Genomic DNA, 25,405 nt, shown 5'->3' with positions numbered 1-25,405 from the left:
ACTATAAGATAATGCTTGTGTTGTTTTAAGCCATTAATTTTGTACTAACTTGTTATAATAGCAATAGCAAATTAATGTACTGATCAGTCATGTATTCATTCAGCTCCAGTTATAATTATCCACCTGTCACACCAAACCTTCTCATTCTTCAGCCTGGAACATATCTCCCATCCATTTGCTGAGATCCAATCTTGTTCTTCAAGAGTAATTAGACACATCACTACTTGGAATCTTTGCCTGTGCTGGGATCTTTCTCTGTCCAGTGCCTTCTAACATGTCTCCTTTTCAGCACTTACCACACTTCAGTTGCCATCACTGATAATTGTATTCCTGTTTGTACCACTTTGCCTAGTTCTTGATTAATAAGTGGCTTTGGTATTGTTCTCTAGTTATTTGCTAGGCCTCATCAACAACATAGTAAGCTTGCAAAGAACAGAGCCTACTTCTCTCTGTGTGTACACACACAGATGTGTCTTTCCTACATAAGTTTAATACTACAGTGTTCCAACACCACCCCCAAAAAACCCAACATCAAATAAACATTCATTGAAAAAATGAAACAGTCTACAGGTATACCTCATTTTATTGCATTTCTCTTTATTGTGCCTCACAGATGTTACATTCTTTACAAATTGAAGGCAAGACCCTTCACCAGCAAGATTATGACTCAGTTTATTGTGATATTCACTTTACTGTGGTAGTCTGATACTGAACCTGCAATACCTCCAGGGTATGTCTGGACTTTTTAACAAATTATTTTTCAGTAAGTAAGCAAAAGGGAAAATATCCATGATAATATTTTATTATAATACATTTTAATATTTACTAACTTGCTATAAGAAATTAAGCTAATTTATTCAGTCAAATTTCTCCTAGAGGGGCAACTCTTAATAGCACTCTTTTCTAGTTACAATTATCAGGTTTTCATAATTTGGTCTTGCACTTCAACCACCAGATACAGTACCCAATACAACCAAAACTCACTCATCCAGTTGACATATATTGATTGGGTGTCTACTATGTGCAAGTGCTGTTTGGGACATGGTAAAACAAAAATAAATCAAAGCTTATCTTCTGGAGTGAAGAAGATATGCAAATAAATATCATCAAGCAAAACACTATAAAGAAAAAGTGAAGTAACATGAGATTGAGTATTTTCCCCTAGGAACAGAAAACACAAAGAATGTAGTCTTTAATGAGACAAACACAGTGGTCAACACAAGAGTAAGTGGTAGTAGTTAAGAACCAGAATCTTCAAATCCAGTTACACCAGTTGCACCACATAATGTATGTCTTTGTAAAAATTACTTAACTTCCCCTGAACCCAGCTGACTCCTCTGTTTTAAAAAAAAAAAAAGGCACTCTCTCTCATAAGGTTATTTTGAGAATTATATAAGATAATCCATGTGAAATGCTAAAAGTGGTGCCAAACACATAGAAAGTAATTAAAATGCAGCAGCTATTGTGACATATTTAAAATAGTGAATAACATTTCTAAATAATTATTTAATCAGGTTTCCTTATATAATATTATATATAAAGAAAATCATTCACTCTACAGATACACTTGCTGAGACATGTAGAGGATGCTGTTTGGCTCCACAGGTCCCTCCTTCTGGATGATGAACTTATTCCCCCAGCAGCTTTCAGAACTTGGCTGCAGAAGGCTCACCCATGACTTCCACTGTAGGACTTTTGCCCTCCACTGAACTGCTTCAGCTAAGTCAATGCCTCCTACTGTAGAGCTGGAGAACCAAAGCCAACCCTCCAATTTTCATTTGGATCTATTTTGAAGGATCACCCCAACTCCAGAGCTCTCTGAGGTGGCCTGAGATAGAAACCTCTTCTTCTTTCCTCACTTCAACACAGAGGTTGTTCCCAACAGTCCCCAATAAACTTGCTCACCAGTCTCTACCTCAGTCAGCTTCTCTAGAAAAGCTGAATTACGTCAAACACCCATTATATGAGCAAGGCACTGCTGTGATGCAGCTTTGGCGAACTTCTCTAAAAGGGTAGATAGCATGCTAGGGTTTGGTGGGTCATCTGTTCTGTCAAGTTTATTCAGCTTAGCCATTCTAGTGTGAAAGCAGTCATAGAAAATACATAAATGAATGGGTGTGGCCGTGTTCTAATACAGCCTTATTTTAAAGACACCGAATGTGAATATCATAATTTTCTCATGTCACAAAATAGTCTTATTTTGATTGTTTTTTCCATTTTTTAATGTCTTAAAATTCTTAGTTCATGGGATTTCAAAAGAGATGTAACTAGATTTACTGTGGTGATCATTTTGTCACATATATAAACATCAAATCATCTTGTACACCTGAAACTAATATAATGTTATATTCTATCTCCAAAAAGGTGGCAGGCTAGATTTGACCCATAGCCATAGTTTGCCAATCTCTGAGCTACAGGAAGGGAATAGAGTAGGGTGACCCTCATAAAACTACCACTTTGGTACATGAATTTAAAGAATTTGGCATCAAAGGATCCTAGACCTTGTAACCTTGTTTTCAGGATACAGAAGACCCCTTCCTGGCTTCAGAAGGGTCAAAAGAGCATAGAGAAAAGGATAAAATATGAGGAAAAGAAGATTCATAATTCTGTATTGCCAAGAAAATCATACGTAGCAAAATCAAAATAGTTTAACATTCACTGTGTGGTGTTTTCCACTTGGAAAACTTCATCTCCACTAGAAAACAGAATTAGGAAATTTGAGTGGGTGCTTTGTGGCTGTAGCTATAGCTAAGTAATGATTCAAAACTAAAAATACAATTTGCAATTTGCTACTGTTTTTATGTTTATAAAGAATATATTTTAAGTGATCTAGTGATACAGAATAGAAAGAAAAGCTAAATGTATTTTGAAACTTTTTGAACATTTCTTTTTATTCAAACATACCAGCCTTCCACAGTTCATTTCCCTCATGAAAAAAAAATCAATTTGGAGAAATTTATTTGAGTAACAAGCATATCCTTAATTTGTTACCCTGAAACCTTTGGCTTTTTACTTTTGCCAGGATGTGTGCTCTTCTTTGGTTTTTCTTCTTTTTCAACTTCTATACTCCTTGAAATGAATTCTACCTTTCCTTTTTTTTGGATCATTTTTGTTTTTTGCTTTGTTGCTATACAACCCTTGCTCTGAAATCATTCTTTATAGCACCTCTTTCCAGATTCTTTCATCATGTGTAATATGAGATTTCCTCTTAATTCACACCTGACCTCCAGCCAACATTTACTTCTCTAGCTCTTGACTCCTTCCCAAACTCCTCCTCCACATTCTCAGAATAAGTGAACGAAGTATTGTTTTAGCTGTGAGTAATTGAGAAAGAGTAATGGAAGTATCCTCTCTATGGATTCACGTTGCTATACTGTGAAATATGGAGACTAGGAGTGCTGATTTCAGTGGATGCCAACTGTAATAGGCGGTTAATGACTATATCCTTGGCTTTTGAGGCCTCCAGGTTCTTCTCTCTAGACACCTGGAGACTAATTTGGTCCACACTTGTCATGATGAGTTCAGATGCCAGAATCTGGGTAGGGGAATTTTCATGAAACACAGTGTCCATAATATACTGCTTATATAACTCCACCACTTTCTGTTCCAGGTATTCATTCAGCACAGCATTAGAAATAGGCTTCTGTATTTGCAGGCTGCTTTTTTCCTTGATACTGGTTATTCTCCAGTAGGATGAATATCGCTGGATAGGTTTTTGGGGAAAGTCACTGGGCTGAGTAGATATGGAATCTTCCATTGGTAAAGGGATCTCAGATGATTTCAGCAAAGGGCCATATTCAAAACTGGTCTCAGAGGGAAAATCTGTTGTCTCTGAATTAATGGCCATCACCTGGCCTCCTGCAATATGTAAGTCATTGTAATTCTTGCAAATACTTTTGCAAGAAGGGGGAACCAAGTAGGTCTCTCTGCTGGGATCTCTACATATTTCAACTGCAGCCAAGTTTGGGCTTTCAAACACAGGATTGGGGTTTGTCTGTAGCACTGTCATTCTCTGGTTTCTACTGTGTTGACTCTCTCTTGAATGCAGTGAAGAAATGAACTTGCCAGAGGATTTACAGCTCAGGTAGAGACTTCTGACCTGTGTTTCTTCCAAAGAGGAATATGAAAGAGCAGTAGAATTTGTCTCTTCTTCCTTTTCCTCAGCCACCTTCTCATTGTAAGATGCATAGCTCCAAGGGATGTCATTCTGGTAGGCAAGTCCACTGAGGTACCCTTCTGACAGCATTCTGGAAGGAGAATTGGTGAGTAACAATAAGAAAAATGAAGACTGGAATTTTTTAATTGGCAGTTGATGTATCAAAAAAGTAAAGGAAATAAATGAAATCATTTCATTCATTCAGCAAGCCATCATTAATTCTGAGCCTGCTGTGTACCAGAACTATTGCATGTGCTGGAGATACAAAGATGAATAGGACACAGCCCTGGCTGGTGAGGCACAGTTGGGTGGAGCATCATCCCATACACAAAAAGGTTTCTGGTTGGATCCCCAGTCAGAGCACATACCTAGGCTGCGGACTTGGTCTCCAGTAGGGGCTTGTATGGGAGGCAACCACTCAATGTTTCTCTCTCACATTGAGCTTTCTCTCTCTCCCTCTTTCTCTCTAAAAAACAAACAAACAAATAAATAAAATGTTCTCAGGTAAGTGTTAAAAGAATAAAAATAAAATAAAATGTTCCTTTAAAAAAGATAAATAGGACACAGATGCATCCTTCAAGAAATTTCCACTATGGGAGAAAATAAACTATATACAAACAATTCCGATATTATATCACTGCAGTTTCAAATAGTGATAGTTACAAAGGAAGTACAGAAGAGGATTCCCTAATACCACCTGGGTATAAGGGGGAGGATTTATGGTGTGTGTCACATAGAAGATGACATTCAGCTAAATTGTGAAGACTAAGTAAGAGTTTCAGCCATAGGCACAGAGTTGTAAGAGAATATAATGGTGTGGTACATTCATCATCTACCAAGATGCTAAGCATAAGCAGAAAGGGTTGGGAAAATAGGTTGAAACTGGGTTGTAAAGGGCCTTAGGAGTGAAGCAAAGGCATTTGCATCCTGCCCAGAGGAAATGGAGACTGAGAAATTGCAAACTGGGGAAGCAACATAGCTAATAGGTTATGAGAAAAACAATGAGGCAAATTCTCCTGAAAATAGAGCAGTGTTTTACCCATCTTTGTATTTTATCCCTCAGAACTAGCATAGTTGTTTGCATTTAGGAGGGACTACAAAGATATTTGTTAATTTGAACTCAATAACTGACAACAATGGCATGGTATGAAATTAATTCACTATCAACCCACTATGAGGGACCACAAAGCCACACATACCCTTGTAGCCCAGGATGAATTTCTTGTTCTGCCTGCCCACTTCTCACAGTAAGTCTTGGAGATGTCTCTGTACCCAACTGATGTGTTTACCTCTACTCTAGTTACCAAACAGCTTTTCTGTTGATGGGCTTTCGCTACACCTGAGTCCCCTCTCCACCCTCAACAGTTGTCACCTGAGTCTGAAGTGACTTGAATTGGCTAGAAACCAGCAGCTGTGTTTTCTAAAAAAGGAACACAGATAGTCTTGGTGCTGGGAAACAGATGACAAGGAAAACTAGTCCTCTTTGTCCTTCAAAGCTGGGTTTCTAAGAGACCCATGAACATGAACCTGCATTGAAAAGTCGAATTAAAAAGGATTATTTTATTGTTGGGAAAATCGATTCAAACATTAATTATAAAAAAATTTAAATTAAAAAGGATTATTTTAACTATACATAAGGCTCCTTTTTAAATCTTAGCATCTTTTCATTATCAATGCAGTTATTTCCCAAGTAAATTTGTTAATTGTATAAGGTAGATTTTATAAATATAATTAATATAATTGCTTTAGTTGTATACACGTAATATTTTCAATGTTAGTTTTCTCTTTGGGGAACTTTTCCAAGATATAGTCAACAAATTTATCAATTCTAGACATAGTGATGTGCCACAAAGATACAAAATTAAAACTCTTCAACAAATCCATGAAGTAATTCTTATATGCTGGGCACACTTATAAGGATGGCAAAAAAAATTTTTTTAATGAAAAAACGTTTTAAGTATGTTCTGCCCTCAAACAACTGAACCCCCAGGTAGGAAGGCAAATATTTATACACATGAGAAGAGAATTAACAGAGCAACAAAGTTTAGCATAAAGGCTTCATAGGGAAGCAATGCTGCCCTGACCCTACCACTCCACCCCTCCCAGGCTACAGCTAGGGCCTTCCCCCTTCAAGTCCTCAGTATATTCTTGTAGAAAACTAAAGCAGAAGCACAACTCTCAGCTTTTGGGTTGCTAAACTGGCTTCAGAAACTCTCAGCAGAAACCATAGTTTTAGAGAAATGGCTTCTGAGATACATAACCTGAGCTTTAAAGCTTCAAAATCCAGAGACCTACAAAGCTTGGAGCATAATATGTATGTCTGCATTAGCAATACACTCAGTGGATAGAATCCCCCATGGAGTCAAAGAGTATGGCTCCAGATAGATTTGGGAGCCCAAAATAGAACAGGTATGTGCCCTATGTGCCAGGTATAATCTGAGGAAGCAGGAAGTCTCACAAAATTCTCTCCTGCTAGGCATGGAGCAGGAGCAGGAGGAAAGCCAGCCACATGGATTACCTGGGAGCACAGATCAAAGCCATTACCTGGCTCGTCAAATGTGCTCAATACCAGCATGCTGCCCAGAGCCCGCAAGCCTGGAGAAGACCTAGATCTGGAATGGGAAGATTACAAACATGATCTCTCCAGACCATTCACCAGGGGCCAAGAGAAGAATAAGAAATTACCATTGATGCTAGTGTGAGTGCATGATTACAACCAAAAATGCCTCCACTCGCACATCCCCAGCTGACCCTATGGCTCTATGGAAGCAAGCTGGAACTTAATAAATCCAGAGAGGACAGAGCCCTGAAGTGACTGAGGAAATCCTGACTGACAGTGATTATTCAGGAGAATGTGAGCTAAGCTCAAAAGTAAGATCAAATTGAGGCAGAGAAAAGCATAGATTTCCAGAAAAAAAATAGCTGGTTAAGAATATTCATGTATTTCCCACCCCCTAAAGTTCACTAAAACAAGAGTAAGTGGTTTTTTAAGATAACACACACACACACACACACACACACACACACACACACACAAATGGGGAACAGAAGAAGAGACGAAAGCACATATTTTAGAAACTGGAAAGTAGGAGGCTGAGAGTTAATGATTTAGGAGACCTGAGAAGGAGGAATGTTATAAGACCCATGGGCTATGAGATACCAGTTGAGGGTAGAATTACTAAACCAATAATAGATTAAATAAACATACATTTAGATGCTCCCACTTTAAAACTAGAAAAAATATAAGGTGGAAAATAGTAGAGAAAAGGTAAAATTAGGAAAGCAGTCCAGAAGATCCATTATCTGAATACCAGAAGGTTCAGAAAGAGGACCAAGTAAACAAAGGGGAAATCCAAAGAATTCAACAATAATTCCTAGAACTGAAGGATGTCAGTTCCCAAAATACTGGGTAAAAATAGATCATACCTTGTTTCATTATTGTGAAATTGCAGAACACTTGAGACAAAGAAAAAATACTGGAAGTTTCTGAGAGGAAAAGGACAAAAAAAAGTCCAAGAACCAGAATCTTGAGACTTCTTAACAACATGAGAAACAAAATGATTATATATCAAAGTCTAAAACAAAATTTTTTTTAAGATTTTATTTATGTTCTGGCTGGTGTGGTTCAGTGAATTGAGTGCTGGTCTGTGGACTGAAAGGTCACCAGTTCGATTCCCAGTCAGGGCACATGCCTGGGTTGTGGGCCAAGTCCCCAGTTGGGGGCATGTGAGAGGCAACTAATCTATATTTCTCTCACACATGTTTCTCTCCCGCTCTTCCTCCTGCCCCTTTGTTGGGGCTGTGGACTGAAACTGGATATGTGGGCTGAACATGAGGTATGGCTGAGACTAGGAAGAGAAGATGAAAGGGCTGCAGACTAAGGCTCCCCTTTCTTTGTCCTAGGTCCAGGAAGTGTCAGAGAGAGTCTGAGCCATAATGAAAGTAAAAGGACATTCCAGGATGAAAGCTATGTAATAGGTTCAAAAGGCGACCTGACAGGTTGTTACAGATCTGAAGCTTTCTGAAGATACAGATGAAATGGAAGACAACTTAGTAAGTCTGCCCATCATGAAGTAAGATTTATACAATTGCCTATAGACTTTAGTGGTGAATTAGGAAAAGGTAAGAAAATGAAAAATCTAAACTAGCACTGTCCAACAGAACTTTCTGGAATGATGGAATGATCTATATCTGTGCTGTCCCAAATGTTAACCAACAGCCACATGCGGCTACTTGAGCACTTGAAATATGGCTAATAAAACCAAATTTTAATTTAATTTAATTTATTTTTTAAGATTTTATTTATTTATTTTTAGAGAGAGGGGAAGGGAAGGAGAAAGAGAGGGAGAGAAACATCAATGTGTGGTTGCCTCTTGCACACCCCCTACTGAGCACCTGGCCCACAACCCAGCTCTGACTGGGAATCAAACTGGCAACCCTTTGGTCTCAGGCTGACACTCAACCCATTGAGCCCCATCAGCCAAGGCATATTTAATTTAAATTAATTAAAAACACCACATAGCACTACACTGAACAGCACAGACTTAGAAGATAGTAAAGCTGATAACATAAAGGATTGTAAAATACTTAAGGCAGGTAATTATAATTGCAATTTACAGTTCACTGGATGATCATTGTCATTGCAATAATTTTAGAATGACATCTGATTAATTCATTCATTTATTTGTTTCTTTCAAGGAGTATCAAAAAATGGGTATCTGCCCTGGCTGGTGTGGCTCAGTGGATTGAGTGCCGGCTGTGAGCCAGAGGATTGCCGGTTCAATTCCCAGTCAGGGCACATGCCTGGGTTGCAGGCCAGGTGCCCAGTAGGGAGCACACAAGAGGAAACCACACATTGATGCTTCTCTCTCTCCTTTCCCCTGTCTCTAAAAAAAATTGAGAAATAAAATCTTTAAAAAACATATGGGGAAACACAAGCATAAACTTTTAGATGTGTGGTAATGAAATGGGACCCTTAGCTAAAACATTTTGTTTTGCTATTTTGAAACAGTCTCTTTATAGAACTTCCTTTCTTTTCTTTTCTTTGTTTTTTCCTTTGGTTTCTTTTATTGGGAGAAGTCTAGAGTGCCTGTGTGAATGGTTCAAACAAATTTGTGTTTTAATTGTGTGGTTCTGCAGGTTGTCTCTGAGGTGATGAAAGTGCTGTCCATACCATTTTGTGTGGTGATGAAATGTTCACTACTTGTGCTGTCCAGTGTCATAGCCGAAAACCACATGTGACTAGTGAGTACTTGAAATGTGGTTAGTGTGACCGAAGTCTTAATTTAATTTAAATTGCCACATTTGGCTACAATATTACACACCACAAGAGCTGGGCAATTATAACTTCCAACCCATAATTTAAGAAAAAAAAATGTGCAGCAAAAAGCTGTGGTTCACTACATGGCTGCATTGTAAATAGCTTTTGTGTAGTAATAACAATATATAAATCACTGAAAATGGATGTAACCAAATTTAAAGTATAACCACAGGGTAACAATAAAGTCAGGGAAAAAATGATAATGTGTTATCATTTATGTCAATGTAATATCAATAAAAATGGTCTCGGGTATTTGCTTATGGGTCCAAACTGGATAGCCAGTCCACACAGTAAGAGGATGTATGTACTCAGTAAAAGCCTGGGGAGAAAGGGAACTAAATCCTTATTTCATGGTGACAAGTCAACAAATAATACCGCAAACTGAAAAATCCAAAAGTTGCAACACACACATGCTATTTAAAGAAATGGTAGTAAATATTAAGTAGTCAAAGGAGATTAACATACTTGCTTTTGGGAAAGGGGTGGAGACCTGTTTCCTAGCAAACATCTTAGAATTATTGGACCCAAAATGCATGTATAACTTTGCTTAATGTTTTCATTAAAATAAGAATTAAATATTTTTCAAGTAACTAAGAGGGGGGAGGAAAGTGAATTTCCTACACAGCTGAGTTTATGGTTAAAGATACTGCATTTTTCTCAGGGCAAAGAAGAGAAAGAGAGATCACTATGGAAATGGTGAGCTTTTATTTGGCCCTAAAGAACAAGGTGAATTGAAATGGGCAGTGAGAAAGGAGGAAGCATTGGAGTTGGAGGAGAGAAGGTCGACAAAAGTAAGGAGGCCTGTGTCATCATTCTCATGTAGGTGAGTAATAGATGCCAGTCTGGGCGGGGTGCAAGTGGAATTTCTCAATCATAGTCTCCTAAAAGCCTTCACTGAAGTGTTACAATTTGCAGAATCACTCTTTCTTACTCTTTGGTTCCCCTTCAGACATATGCCCAAATCTACCCCAACTTATCTTATTTGTTTTCATAATAAATAATCAACCCTAGGGGATTCTTCTTTTATTTTATGTGGATGATGCTTATGAGTACTTGAAATAATCCCCACTCCTTCACAATGATGAGGTTAAAAAAGGTCTGGAATTTTGGTTTGACTAATGGATGCTTTGACCTATTTGTCATTAACTGAGAACTTTCTTGGTACTTTTATTCTGATAGAATAAGAACCCTACCATTCTGATATGTGGGGATCAATGTGGGTCCGATGATGGGAAGGCAGAAAATGTGTCCTGATGTGTAAGGATAGACAAACTGATAGCTAAAAAACAAGATTCCTGTGAGGGAGGAGTGAGAGATAAGGTCAGAGAGGTGAATAGGGTCATGCAAGGCTGAAGCCATTCTATTTACCCTGCAGACAATACAAAGCTCTGGCAGATGACTAAGCTGATATATGGCATGATGTAGTCAATCAGTAAAGTGCAAGATGAATTTTAACAAAGTGAGATTGGGATTAAGGACTCAAGTCAGGTGAGGATGAATCCAACAGTATCCTAGGATGATTGGGACAGGAACCAGGAGGAAGATAGCAGAAAACGAAGAGAAGGAATGAACTTGAGAGACCAAGACTCTTGGACCTGGATATGAATGAGAGAAGGGAACCAGCTGAAAGTAACTCTGAGTCTAGGCATAGTGGGAAATGGTACCAGCATTGACCGAAATGGGGAGATTGGGAGAAGGAGCTGGAAAGGGAGCTGTCAGGTTTAGTTTAGTTTCTCTTGAGTGTGATGCAAGGTACACTCTCTGAGTGTAAGTGTCTAGTTGTGTGTTGGAGATTCAATCAAGGAGCTCATTAGAAAGGTTACTTAAAGTCAACAGTAAAATCATCCTCCAAATGCAGGCAGTAGCTTGTGAGTGTTTGTCATCATTTCTGTGGGGAGCCTGCCTTGAACTGTACAAGGAGGAATGAGTGACAACAGCAAGAGCTGCGGTATTACATAGCTTTGTGAAGATCACAAAAGCTTCAAATGTGTTAAACAGGTCACATTTTTAAAATTCACATTTATAGGTAAAATGCACTTATGCATTCAGACTTACTAGAGCAAGACAATTATTGAACTGGTTGTCAATGGACCAGAATTCTAGTTCTGACCTTGTCACTAGCTGTGGTTTTAGTCTAATTAAGGGGCAAGTTTATAAAGTAGCTAACATTAGCTATGACCCAGATACTATCCTAAGTGCTTTTTATGTACTAAGTCAATGGATCCCCACAAAGTCTCTAAGGATGTAGGTACTATTCTGTCCATTTCATAGTTGTCAAACTTAAGTAATGTGTCCAAAGTTACCAGACATTCAAACACTGACAGTGAGAAAACAGAGACCACACTCACTTGCTGCTTAACCTCTCGGAGACTCAACATCTCATCTGTGGTATTAAAGTATCTATAGAGCCCCCTCAAGCTTTCATATTGCAGGGGTTTATGACTATATTAAGAAAAGAGAAAGAGAGTGAGCATTACTCAAAATTAAAATTCATTTCTAAAAAGTTAGCAGCAGAGGGCAGCAGAGAGCAAGCTAAAGCAGCTTTTTAAAGATTGTTCTAAAGGTATGACCAGAGTAAGAAATACTGGGTGAAACTCATAAACAAAAATTATACATGTTAACTAATTTAATCATCATTAAAACTCTTTAATGTACCTTTGCAATGAAAACAGTGTTGTAAAGCATGGCACGGAAAAATTTAAAAATAGAGAAATACAGGACTTCCCACCAAGATGGAGGCGTAGGTTGCACTTTACTGATTGCACTTTACAACCATATGTAAGGACAACAAAGATTTAGAAACAAAAACACAACCAGAACAGACAGAAAACTGAACTGTATCAAAGTCCGACAACAACGAACCATTCATCCAGACTGGTAAGAGGAGTGGAATCAGCAGCAGGCAGAGAGGTGTCCCAGCAGGAGGAGGTGGTGGTTAGCAGACCCAGGCGCAGGGAGGAAACGAGCAAACCCAGTGAGGCACGCAAGGTGGTTGGCTGACCGCAGACACACTTTTGCACACAGATAAACCAGGCAAAAAAAAGGGCAGTGACACAGACCACACAACCCAGGGCCCCAGCACCAGGAAATAAAGCCTAAAAGCACAGATTAGAAAAACTTTTGGGGGTTGAGATGCCGGGAGAGGATTTCAGCCTCACAGGAGAGTTTGTTGGAGAGACTCACAGGGTCCTAGAACATACGCAAGCCCACATATCCGGAAATCAGCACCAGAAGGGCCCAATTTGCTTGTGTGAAGCAGCAGAGGGGACCAAAATCTAAGAGAGAGCAGAACAAGCGCCATTGTTCCCTCTCTGACCCCGCCCCCACATACAGCATCACAACCCAGCAACTGGGTTGCCCCACCCTGGTGAACACCTAAGGTGTTGCCCCTCATATGTAACTGGAGTGAACAGACCAAAACATTATGGCTCAAGAAGAAGAACAGCTCAAAGCCCCAGAGCCAATACTTTTAAGTGACCAAGAGATAGCCAACTGTGCTATCAGATGCACAGTTCAAAACACTGGTGATCAGGGTGCTCACAGAATCGGTTGACTTTGGTCCCAAATTAGATGAAAAACTTAAGGCTACACTAAGTGAAATGAAGGAAAATGCACAGGGAACCAATAGTGATTGGAAGAAAACTGGGACTCAAATCAAGGGAGTGGACTAGAAGGAAGAAAAAAACGACCAAACAGAAAAGAATGAGGAAACAAGAATTCAAAAAAAAAAAAAAAAAAAACTGAGGAGAGGCTTAGGAACCTCCAGGACATCTTTAAACATTCCAACATCCGAATGATAGAGATACCAGAAGAGGAAGAGTAACAGGTCGAAAAGTTATTTGAACAAATAATAAAGGCGAACTTCCCCAATCTGGCAAAGGAAATAGACTTCCAGGAAGTCCAGGAAGCTCAGAGTCCCAAAGAAGTTGGACCCAAGAAGGAACACACCAAGGCACATCATAATTACATTAGCCAAGATTAAAATGAAGAAGAGAATACTAGAAGAAGCATGAGGAAAGGGGACAGTCACCTACAAAGGAGTTTTCATTGGACTGTCAGCTGATTTCTCAAAAGAGACCTTACAGGCAAGAAGAGGCTGGAAAGAAGTATTCCGAGTCATGAAATCCAAAGACCTATATCCAAGATTGCTCTATCCAGCAAAGCTTTCATTTAGATGGAGAGGCAGATAAAGTGCTTCCCAGAGAAGGTCAAGTTCAAGGAGTTCATCATCACCAAGCCCTTATTATATGAAATGTTGAAGAGACTTATCTAAGGAAAAGGAGTTAAAAAGTATGAACAGTGAAAGAACAGCAAACCCACAGCTATTAACAATCACATCTAAAACAAAAGCAAACTAAGCAAACAACTAGAACAGAAACAGAACCACAGAAGTGGAGATCACATGGATGGTTAGCAACAGAGGAGTGGAAAGAGGAGAAGGGGGAATAAGTAGCATACAGAAAATAAGTAGCATAGATGGTAGGTAGAAAATAGACAGGGGGGAGGGCAAGAATAGTATGGGAACTGTAGAAGCCAAAGAACTTGTGACACATGGGCATGAACTAAAGGGGGGAAATGTGGGTGGGAGGGGTGTGCGGGTGGAGGGGAATGAAGGGGGGAAGTGGGACAACTGTAATGGCATAATCAATAAAATATATTTTGTAAAATGTAAAAAAAAAACTTTAAATATAGAGAAATAGCCCAGGCTGGTGCAGCTCAGTGGATTGAGCACCAGCCTAGGAATCAAAAGGTTGCCAGTTTGATTCCTAGTCAGGGCTCGTGCCTGGGTTGTGGGCCAGGTCTCCAGTAGGAGGTATGCAACCATATATTGATGTTTCTCTCCTTTTTCTCCATCCCTCCCTCTCTCTCTCTAAAAAATAAGTAAATAATAATCTTTTTTAAAAATAGAGAAAGTTATTTTGGTTTATTTTGATTAATTGTTGACATATTTTCTTAATACATTTTGGTGATTTTCTATGAAAGTCTTATGAAGTCACTCAGTCTCTTTAAAGGTACTATAAAGTGTATACTTTAAACAAGTGGTAACATTTATTAAATTTCATTTCATCTGAGACACTAAAACTGGACCCAATATCTTACTTTAATTGTTCAAAAATATTTTATCACTTGAATTTTTGTTTCTCATCACAGAAAAGCTATGTATGTGTATTCACAATATATGTAAAATATCTAAATATATTTAGAATTCTGTGTGACTGGTTAAGTGTGATGGAAAAGACACCCAAGGACATTTGCAGATGAGATGTTCTAAGAAAATTTAGCCTGCATTAATCATTACTAGACAGGGGAATACCAAAATTAACCTTAAGTGCAAATTCACAACTTAGAAATATGTGCTGAAGTACAGCACTTTGTTAAATCATTTACTTGGATTTCAGGAGAAATTGCAATATAAATTCATCCTTCTACACTAGCATTTACATAGTTTCTTGGAAAACTGTTGTTATAGCTTCTATACATAAACACATTTTTAATTTACACCCAAACAACACAAGCATGAATTCAAACCTAAAATGAGAAGAACTTAAAAAACCTAAAGAGGGAACATTTGGAAAAACCTAAGTTGGGGATCAACAAACGTGTTTTATGAAAGGGCAAGTATTTCCTATTTTAGATGTCTATTACATCTACTCTGCCATCATACCAGGAAAGCCACCAGAGACAATCAATAAACAAATGGATGTGGCTGTGTTTCAATAAAAATTAATTTGTACAAACAGGAAGATGGCCAATTTGGCCCATAGGCCACGGCTTCCCTGCCTTTGACCTAAGTCAAAAGGCAGATGCATCCCTGGCTGCTGTGGTTCAGCGGACTGAGCACCAGCCTGCAATTCCCAGTCAGGACACATGCCTGGGCTGTGGGCCAGGTCCCTGGTTGAAGGCGTGTGAGAGGCAACCAATGGATGCATCAATGTTTCTTTCCCTCTCTTTCTCCCTCCTTTCCCCTCTCTCTAAAAATAAATAAATAAAATCTTTTTTTAAGAAAGCAGATGCAATAAGTTGGATAGGGCATACTAATAACACCAGTTGTATCAGGTGTTTTCTACACAATAACCCCAATCTTCCAACAGTACTTTGTTTTAGGTATATAGGGTGGGGCCAAAGTGTTTACAGTTGTTCATATGAAAAATAATACAATAATTAATCAATAAAAAAGAGAATAAACTCTGTGTTTCACATTCTCACAACTGTAAACCTATTTTTACCCCACCCTGTATATCATAATCTGGATTTTTCAAATGAGAAAATTGAGATTTGGATATGACAAATGACCTTCCCAAGGTCACAAAGCAGCTCAGCACTAGCAGTAAGATGCAAGTCCAAGTTTACAAACTCCAAAGCACGTGGTCCAATCTTAAAGCACATCACACTACTGCACAGTTGAGAGCAGTTCATTTCACAGTCATGACAAGCAATTAATCCTTCCAAGAAAAGGATATCAGCCCTGACTCCATTTATGAACAAGAGTACTGCCAAATAAAGGAAGGAAGACTCAATGAAATTCAGAAAGAAAAGCTCCATGAAGACAGCCAGTGCCCACCCCAGAGGGTGGCCCAGAGGGCTACATATATGCCCCAATCATGTAGGAATATTTATGTCTTTGACATATGCAAATAATTTATCCTCTCACCTTTTAATCTAAGCATATGAATACTTTCCTTAACCATTTCCACTGCCATAGCCTGGTATCATCTCACCCTTAATTTTATAATCAGAGTAATTTAATATTACAGATGCCTTGTTTAAATATTAACAACTCCCATTCACCTCCAGGATAAAGTCCATGTGTGTTAGGCAATCATGATATGTGATCCTTATCTGCCTTCCCAGTCTCATCTCTGCCTATGTCCCACAGGACAGAGACCTCCAGCCACGCTGAACTTCTCCCACTTTCTCCCAAACCCCATGTCCATTGCAGGTATTTATGCATTTATGCTTCTGTCCTGAGAGTTCTGGTTCCCTAGCCACCACCCCATCCCACCACTCATATCCTTCAAGTCTCACCTCATATATCAACATTTCAGAGCCCCTAGCCATCCATGTGGAACCCATGTCCCTCAAATAGAAAGTATTTCTAGGTTTTTCTCCCCCTGACCCCAATACACAGATTTACAGTTGTGAGTAAGAGAAACAGTTACTCTTGTATTGTTATTTATTTATTAATTATTATACTATATATTTGTATTTGTCTTCTTCTTATTATTATTTCCTACTTTTACTTATGATTTATCTTTTAGGTAGTGATGGCTGGTAATTTAACAAACAACCAATGCAAGTGGATTCTTAAACAATTCTGGAAGACAGAGAATGCTGAAAAGTTTTGACAGGAATGGGCTGAAGAACTTGATACACCTTCGCTAAGTAGACAAGCAATTTACAGAATATGCAAGAAATTTGATGAAACTGGGTCTATCTGTGATGCTCCAAAAAGTGGTCAGTATTACCGCCCAGGACAATGAAATGTTAGTGAGTCAGGCATTTACAAAGAGCCACGAAAAAATCAAAACAAAGAGCTACTATTGAGTTAAGCACTTCCTGTAAATCTCTGAGTCATCTAATGCAATGTTTAGATTTGAAAATGTGTCTGCCACCATGGTATCACGGGTTATTACAGGATGATCTAGATCAATGCTTACAATTCTGCGAAGTGGTTCTCAATAAAGATAGACAAGGCAATGGCATCATCGATAAAATTACATGGTCCAACAAAGCTCATTTGAAACTTCCAGGTGCTGTAAATAGGCACAACTCTGCCTGCCATTCAAGAGAAAATCCCCGTATAATGATAGAAAGACAGTGAATCAGCTGCAGATAACAGTTCAGGCCTGTCTTTTGTGTAAAGGGCTACTTGGACCTATTTTTTCCATACGGCTGTTACGCACGACCTGTATCTTACTATGCCAAGGTGCACCGTTTTATCACAATTATAGAGACAGCATGATAACAATGACCTGTTCTTTCAACGAGATGGAATTCCTCCACATTATACCATTAACTGTGTGAGTTTCCTGATGAACAATCACTCAACAGGTGGGTAGGTTGACGAGGGCTGGTGGAATGGCTACCACCATCACCAGACCTCAACCCGTGGACTTCTTTCAGTGTGTTGTCAAAGATGAAGTCTTTTCCTAAAAACCACACATGCTGGGTGATAGGATTCACTGCCTAAGAGAACCATGTCAAGAAATTAATGGCAATAAAGAACTCTATGCCAAAGTGTGCTTGAGTACAGCAAGTAGACTGCAGAAATATATAAATAATGCAGGCCAGAAATTTGAACTCTTATGAGACTGTACCTAAGTGTTCTGTGCCATTATGATGTTCTTTTGAGTTAATAAAGCTGCATGTGTTTTTCCATTTGAACAACTGTAAACCTACTTTTGCCCATGCCTGTATTTATCAAGATTATGTAGAACTTGAGCAAAATTCAGCTGCTACCTTAAACAGTGAAATAAATCACTGGGACAGTCCTTTGAATAAAGGAGTAGCTTGGCAATAGCAAAAGGCAAGCGGGAAGATTGGGGATTGGCAGCCAGTGGGGGAGGTGGAGGAGATAAGGCAGCAGAACAGACCCAGTCTCTGGAAGAACAATTCGTGTGCAAACTAAGACATCTGAGAGGCTAGGTTGAGAAAGGGTGCAAGGAAGACTACAGCCACACAAAAATGGAGGCAGTGGGATGGGGCTGCCTCCCCCATCATGGGATATAACTTTATGGAACCAAAGACAGGAAGATGGCATCTGCTGTTCCATAGAAGATCTTGGGCCTAGCCAGCTGGGGTGCAATTTGTTTCCCAACTGTCAACATGTCTGCTTATATAGATCTGCCCTTTAACAGTTACAAAATCATACACCTACAGGCACAGCTTATGTTAGCAAATCATTTCTCATGATGAACATTCTGAATTTTCTTACATTTTTATTATGTGTAATCACTGCATGTGCTTCCATGAGTGTTTCCTTAGGCCTGATTTGGAAAAGCCGAATTACTAGATTATAGCTATTGTAAATTGTCTTTCAAGTAGCTTGGGCCAATTGATTCTCTCACCAGCATTGTTTGAGATTAACTGCTTCCACTGACATTCTCTAACACATTATCATTATTTTTTAACTTTGCAATCAGGTAAGCAAATTTATTTTTTGCCTTAAAGTTGAGGGTGAAGCAAACTGTCTTATTAATGCTATGCGTAGGCAACATAAGAGAAACATTATTTTTTTAATACGTCTACCTTCACAAAGTACTCTATTTCATCTCTCTACTTCCCCTATAATCTAAATTCTAGATTCTATCATTCCAACCTCTGTTTTTCAAGAGCTTATTGATTTGGGGGCCTTGCAGATAAACCACTGAAAGGTTATCATTGAAAAACTTGAATATTGTTTTGTTCATAATCTAGTCATAATACTGTAACCAAATCTGTATTACACGTTTTAAATTTTTTTTAGTGAATGATATAAGAACTTTACCCAAAACAAACAGTTTCCTTAGGAAGGATCTCCCTGTAGAAGAAAAAAAATCTGCTATTTCCTCGATCTCTGAAAGTGTATGGTCTTTATCACATGGAGGGTTATCAACAGAGAGGAGGAAGGGAGAATGGGGGAAAAGGTACAGAGAATAAGTAGCATAATTGGCAGGTAGAAAATAGACAGGGGGAGGGCAGGAATAGCATACGAAATGAAGAAGCCAAAGAACTTAAATGTACAGCCCATGGACATGAACCAAGGGGCAGGAATGATGGGGGGATACAGGGCAAAGGGAATAAAGGGGGGAAATGGGACAGCTGTAATAGCATAATCAATAAAATATATATTTTTAAAAAGAAAGTATATGGTTTTTAAAGCTGGAAATAACCATTCATTTAATCATATACCTTGTCTTATATTCCTAGTATTAAATCTTTTGTGGCATTTCTTGACAGATGTCTAAAGTGTCACTCATCCATATTTTAATTCTTGTTACAAAACATATAATTTGGCATTATCTATTCTTCTATCAAATGTTAAGTGATTTTTACTTAATGAATTAATTTCTCAAAGTGAAATTTGATGGCTAAGATAATAAGGTTAAAAGCCTCTGTTTTCCACATGATCATTAAATAAGTAAATAATTTTGTTTGGTTCTACTTAGATCTTTATAACCAAAGGTAACAACTGCTTCCAAGGGCTTTATCTGGATATGTAAATTTCCTTATTTCAGAACATGTAAATTTTGGTACAGAGATGTTAATAAGTGCATTTTTTATAGTTTGAATTTATCTTCATATTCTATCTTTACATCTCACAAATGGAAATATTAAAATTTAAGATAATTTAATTGTGTGTAAAATATTTTGACACAAAATGAGAGGACTATAAATATAAGAAAAGTGTTCATAATAATATTGACTAGTGTTAAATTTCTTTGGTTTTATAATTGTTAATCACCATTAATTATATTGTCAATTATGTCAATTAATGTTAACATTCACTTAATTGTAGGCATGTAAGGCAAATGCAATGCAAGATACTTTATTGAATCCTAGACTTTAAAAAATAAAAACTCTCGAACAAACATGTGGGTAACTGGGGCAATTTGAATATGAATTATATGTTATAGAACAGGATTATATTGATGTTAAATTTCCTTAGCATGATAATTATATAGAAGTCTGCCCTTTTTCATAGGACTTACATGCTCAAGAATTTGGAGGTGTCATGTGCCCTAAAGTCAATAATATGCCTTCAAACAGTTCAGGAAAAAACTGTGTATATGTGTGTGTGTGTATACACACACTCACAAGAGAAAAAGAAAAATATAAATATGGCAAATAGCTACAACTAATTGACCTACATGATGGAAATATGGGTACTCATTGTACTATTCTTTCCATTTTTATATAGGTCTAAAACTTTGCACAACAAAAATTGGGGGGAATAGTAACTATTGTTGGCAACTCTACATTCTATCATGTTTGTGAATAGCTTAGAGGGACAATATGTTAGCTATCTAAGATAATCATTAGGTATGCGATTGAAAATTATTCAGTAACTTGAAGTAACTATTGAAAACATCACATCAAAGTGATATTAGAATTAGTGCACTACCTTCGTATGTCTCCCAAATTACCATTCTGATGTGAATGAATGTTTTACACAAATTTTAAATATTCTCTACTCCTTCAAAAAACTTCTTAAGTACAGAAACACAGTGTTTCTACACTGACTATGCAAAAAATATTCTAAAAATATCCATATGAACATATTGACCAAACCAGGTCAATTCAAGCACAGATAGATATGCACACAAAAAAAGAATGAGCAGCTCTAAAGACAATTCAAACAATTGCTTCCTGGTCTTTTGACTAAGATCAAATATAAAGATAATTCAAACAAAAGCCTGCATGTGCATGCACTGAATTTAATACCAACGAGTAGGTTTTCCCTAATCACCCATATGACAATTTGAAAAACATCACTGAAATCACATTCACTTTGAGTACGTCCTGCTATGCAGGAAAACTCTTATTACAAGCTCGCTGGATGAATAATTGAGAATCAAATCCAATTGGAATTTATTGTGATTGTATTTCTCTGTTAAACTACATTACTGTAACTGAACTCGTGTTATGCTGTCCCTGCAAAATTCTGCCTAAGTTTTTCAGCCTTCTTTATTTTTTTAATTTTTTATGGAAGTACAGTGGACTTTCTTTTCAAAACACAGTAGCTAAACCTGTGTAGGAATTATTGAACAAAGACTGAATAAATTTCACAACAGATATTTGATTGGACCAGTCAACTTGGAGGGTTAAAAAATATTTTAGAAATGCCCCAAATGTGAACATGAGGAGATAAGAGAAAGAAGTGTTTGATTTAACTTCTCTTAATGACCAATTCCGTTAAACGTTCACTTAACTCCCACTCACCTTGGATTTGGTAAACTAAAAAAAAAAGCATTTTACATGTCGTAAGATTAAATCTGAGTTCTGATGTTAAAGGAACTAAGTAAGTGTGAGAAGAGAGATGTCAGAAAAAGTTAGCAGTTGCAGGGCCTGTTGCCTTCTTTTTCTTACCTTCACTAACCAATCTGCTCCTTTGGTCCTGCAGAAACACAACGATTGACCATACAGAGATGAATAAACCAGCCAGTGCTTTATCCAGAAATGTTCTCAAGCCTTTGGTGAGTGAGTACAGCTTTCACTCCTAAAAACTAAGAAAGTAAGCTGCTTGTTGCATTTCCATTTTCTTTATAACTGATCCAATGGAAAAAGACTTGTTTTTGCTCATCTGATTTGTTCTAAAGAACAGTGGGAAGTCCCGGAAGGGGGGTTGGCAATAACTGACAAACCCACACTGAGCCACAGAATGGTGTTTCTTCCCCTTTTTCAAAAAATGAAACCTATCTATGAAACTGTCTCCTGTTAAAACAGTTTATTACTACACATTATGCAAGAACCCTGTCAATATAAATTTACTCCCATAACTAAATTCTCTGGGACCCCTCTCCCAAAAAAGAGCCAAAGTCAGATACGACTTAGAAAATTCTTGGTTTCATCACTAAATATAATATTTAAGAAGTATTGTTTCTCAATTGTACTCATACTTTTTTGAAATGCAAGTTAAGATAGTTTTCTCTCTCAAATTAACAAAAGTGAAAAAATTCAGTAATATGCTTTGTGGCCAGGTTTTGGAGAAACAGGCACTCTCATATACTGTTGGTGAGATTGTAAACATTTTTAGAGCAATTTCCCAGTATTTGTCAAACATTTAAAAATATTCATATGCAACAATTTCATTTCTATAAATTTATCCATGTGATACATTTGTACCTGCACACATATGAAAATATATTTGTTGCTGCATTAAGAAAGTAAGCAACTGAAAAAAATCACACAGGATATTGGCTAAACAAATGAAAGAATATCCCTATTGTTAGAGTGAGGTAATTTAACATTGAATAATAAGAAAAGATTTCCAAAATACATTCTTTAGCAAAAATATAACATGCTCCAATTTGTATTTTTAAAAGTATATATATGGGGGAAATCTATATATTTTCCTAGAATATTTCTACAGGCATACACAGACAAAAAACTTGAAATAAGCAATTGCCTTTTGAGTCTTACTTTATACTCTATACTTTTTAAAATTTCTCCTATGTGTATGTTTTACTTTTTCAACTTAAAAACTTGTATTATAAGTTATATTTTGCAGTGGCTTATATGACTCAGTAGAGCGAGCACCAGCCTGTGAACCAAAGGGTCAATGGTTTGATTCTCAGTCAGGGTACATGCCTGGGTTGCAGGCCAGGTCCCCAGTATAGGGTGTGTGAGAAGCGACCACACATTGATGATTCTCTCCTTCTTTCTCCCTCCCTTCCCCTCTCTCTGAAAATAAATAAATAAAATCTTTTTTAAAAAGAAAGATGAACTGTTATTATTTTTAAGTCATATTTTTATTTCATTTTTTATTTTTTATTACAGTTGACATTCAATATACTAGTTTCAAGTTTACAGGATAGTGGTTAGACATTTATATAACTTAAGAAGTAACCCCCTGATATTTCCAGTACCTACCTGGAACCACACATACATAGTTATTACAATATTATTGACTGTATTCCCTAAGCTGTAATTTACATCCCTATGACTATTTTGTAAATACCAATCTGTACTTCTTAACTCCTTCACCTTTTTCACCCAGCCCCACAAACTCCCCTGCCATCTGGCAACCATCAGTTTGTTCTCTGTGTATATGAATGTGTTTCTGTTTTGTTTGTTAATTTATGTTGTTTTTTAGATTCCACATATAAGTGAAATCATATGGTATTTGTCTTTTTGTGCCTGACATTACACTTAGCATATTACCCTCTAGGTCTATCCATGTTGTTGCAAATAGTAAGATTTTATTCTTTTTTATTGCTGACTAATATTCCATTATATACTTATATGTACCGCTGCTTTTTGATCCACTCATCTATTTATGAGCACTTGGTTTGCTTCCATATCTGGGTTATTGTAAATAATGCTGCAGTGAACATAAGGGTGGATATATCTTTTCACATAAATGTTTTGGATTTCTTTGAGTAAATACCCAGAAGTGGGATTGCTGGGTCATATGATAGTTCTATTTTTAATTTTATGAGGAACCTCCATACTGCTTTCCACAGTGACTGCACCAGTCTGCATTCCATCAACAGTGTATGAGGGTTCCCCTTTTCCACATCCTTACCAGTACTTGTTGTGTGTCAATTTATTAATGATAGCAATTCTGGCAAGTGTAAGGTGGTACCTCATTATGATTTTAATTTGCATTTCCCTGGTGATTAGTGATGTTGAGCACTTTTTTTGTCTATTGGCCATCTGTATGTCCTCTTTGGAGAAGTGTCTATTCAGGTCCTCTTTCAGTTTTTAATTGGATTGTTTGGTTTTTTGGTGTTAAGTTGTATGAGTTCTTTGTATTTTTTGGATATTAACCCTTTATCAAGTGTATCATTGGCAAACATGTTCTACCATTCAGTAGGTTGCCTTTTTGTGTTGTGGATGGTTTGCTTTGCTGTGCAAAGATTTTTCAGTTTGATGTTGTTCCATTTGTTTATTTTTGCTTTTGTTTCCCTTGCCCATGAAGATATAGTCAAAATATATTAATAAGAGCAATTTCAGAGACCATACTGCCTATGTTTTCTTTGAGGACTTTTATGGTTTCAAGCCCCACATTTAAGTCTTTAATCCATTTTTAGTTTATTCTTGTAGATGATGTAAGAAAATGGTGTAGTTTCAAATTTTTGCGTGTATCTATCTAGTTTTCTCTATACCATCTATTGAATACACTGTCTTTATCCTATTCTGTATTCTTGCCTCCTTTGTTGTAGATTAGTTGACCATATTAGGCATGGGTTTATTTCTGGGCTCTCTGCTATGATCCACGGATCTATGTGTCTCTTTTTAGTCTAGTACCATGCTGTTCTGATAATAGTAGCCTTGTAGTATAGTTTGATATAGGGTAGCATGGTACCTCCAACTTTGTTCTTCTTTCTCAAGTTTAGTTTGGCTATTCAGGGTCTTTTGAGGTTCCATATAAATTTTAGGATTATTTGTTTTAGTTCAGGGAATATACCATCAGTGTTTTTATAGTAATTGTATTGCGTCTATAGATTGCTTTAGGTTGTACAGACACTTTAACAATGTTAATTCTTCCAATCCATGAGCATGGTATATGCTTCCATTTATATATTTGTATCTTCTGTTTCTTTCTTATGGTTGTCCTAGCTCAGGTCCTTCACCTGCTTTGTTACATTTATTACTAGTTGTAGTTTTTTCCATGCAGTTGTAAATGAGATTGTTTTCTTAATTTCTCTTCCTGAGAGTTCATTATTGATATATAAAAATGCACTTACTTCTGAATATTAATTATTTATCTGCTACTTTACTAAAGTCATTTATAGTTTTAATAGTTTTTTTGTGGAATCTTTTAAGGTTCTTTATATACAGTATCAAATCTTTTGCAAATAATGATCATTTTACTTACTCCTTTCCAATTTGGATGGCTTTTATTTCTTTTCTTTGTCTGATTGCTGTGGCTAGGACTTCCAGTACCATGCTGAGTAAAAATGGTGCAAGTAGACATCTTTGTCTTGTTTCTGATCTTAAGGAAAATGCTTTTAGCTTTTCACCATTGAGTATGTTAGCTATGGATTTGTCATGTATGGATTTTATTATATTGAGATATGTTCCCTCTACTCCCACTTTGCTAAGAGTTTTTTATCATAAATGGTTGCTAGATTTTGTCACATTTTTTCTGCCCCTATTGATATAATCATATGAGTTTCATTCTTTATTCTCTTTATGTAGTATATCATGTTAATTGATTTACAGATATTGAACCAACCTTGTATCCTGGGAACAAATTCCATTTGACTGTGGTGTATAATCTT

General features: G+C 37.2%; 1 protein-coding gene across 2 annotated transcripts; it reads right to left on the bottom strand.

The window, feature by feature from the left end:
• Positions 1 to 577: 577 nt before the first annotated feature.
• On the bottom strand, positions 578 to 21,772 carry TASL (TLR adaptor interacting with endolysosomal SLC15A4). Of its 2 annotated transcripts, none has more exons than XM_037127039.2 (2): positions 21,546 to 21,772; positions 578 to 4,247 (listed from the first exon to the last, which is right to left on the bottom strand). In XM_037127039.2, exon 2 carries the CDS (start codon positions 4,244 to 4,246, stop codon positions 3,353 to 3,355), a length of 894 nt encoding a protein of 297 aa, XP_036982934.1. In that variant the 5' UTR covers position 4,247; positions 21,546 to 21,772; the 3' UTR covers positions 578 to 3,352. The 2 variants fall into 2 exon arrangements, with proteins under 2 accessions (XP_036982934.1, XP_053511817.1); XM_053655842.1 differs by lacking the exon at positions 21,546 to 21,772 and adding an exon at positions 4,525 to 4,654.
• Positions 21,773 to 25,405: the final 3,633 nt, after the last annotated feature.

Source organism: Artibeus jamaicensis, unplaced genomic scaffold, assembly GCF_021234435.1.
Source record: "Artibeus jamaicensis isolate MK-2021 breed Jamaican fruit bat unplaced genomic scaffold, CSHL_Jam_final scaffold_1283, whole genome shotgun sequence".
Taxonomy (NCBI): Eukaryota; Metazoa; Chordata; class Mammalia; order Chiroptera; family Phyllostomidae; genus Artibeus; species Artibeus jamaicensis.
The sequence above is the reverse complement of the archived record's forward strand: the minus strand, read 5'-3'. Positions and strand labels throughout refer to the sequence as shown.

Bases quoted from the DNA above. Each gene is read 5' to 3' on its own strand.
- TASL (XM_037127039.2), bottom strand. From the start codon at position 4,246: ATGCTGTCAGAAGGGTACCTCAGTGGACTTGCCTACCAGAATGACATC.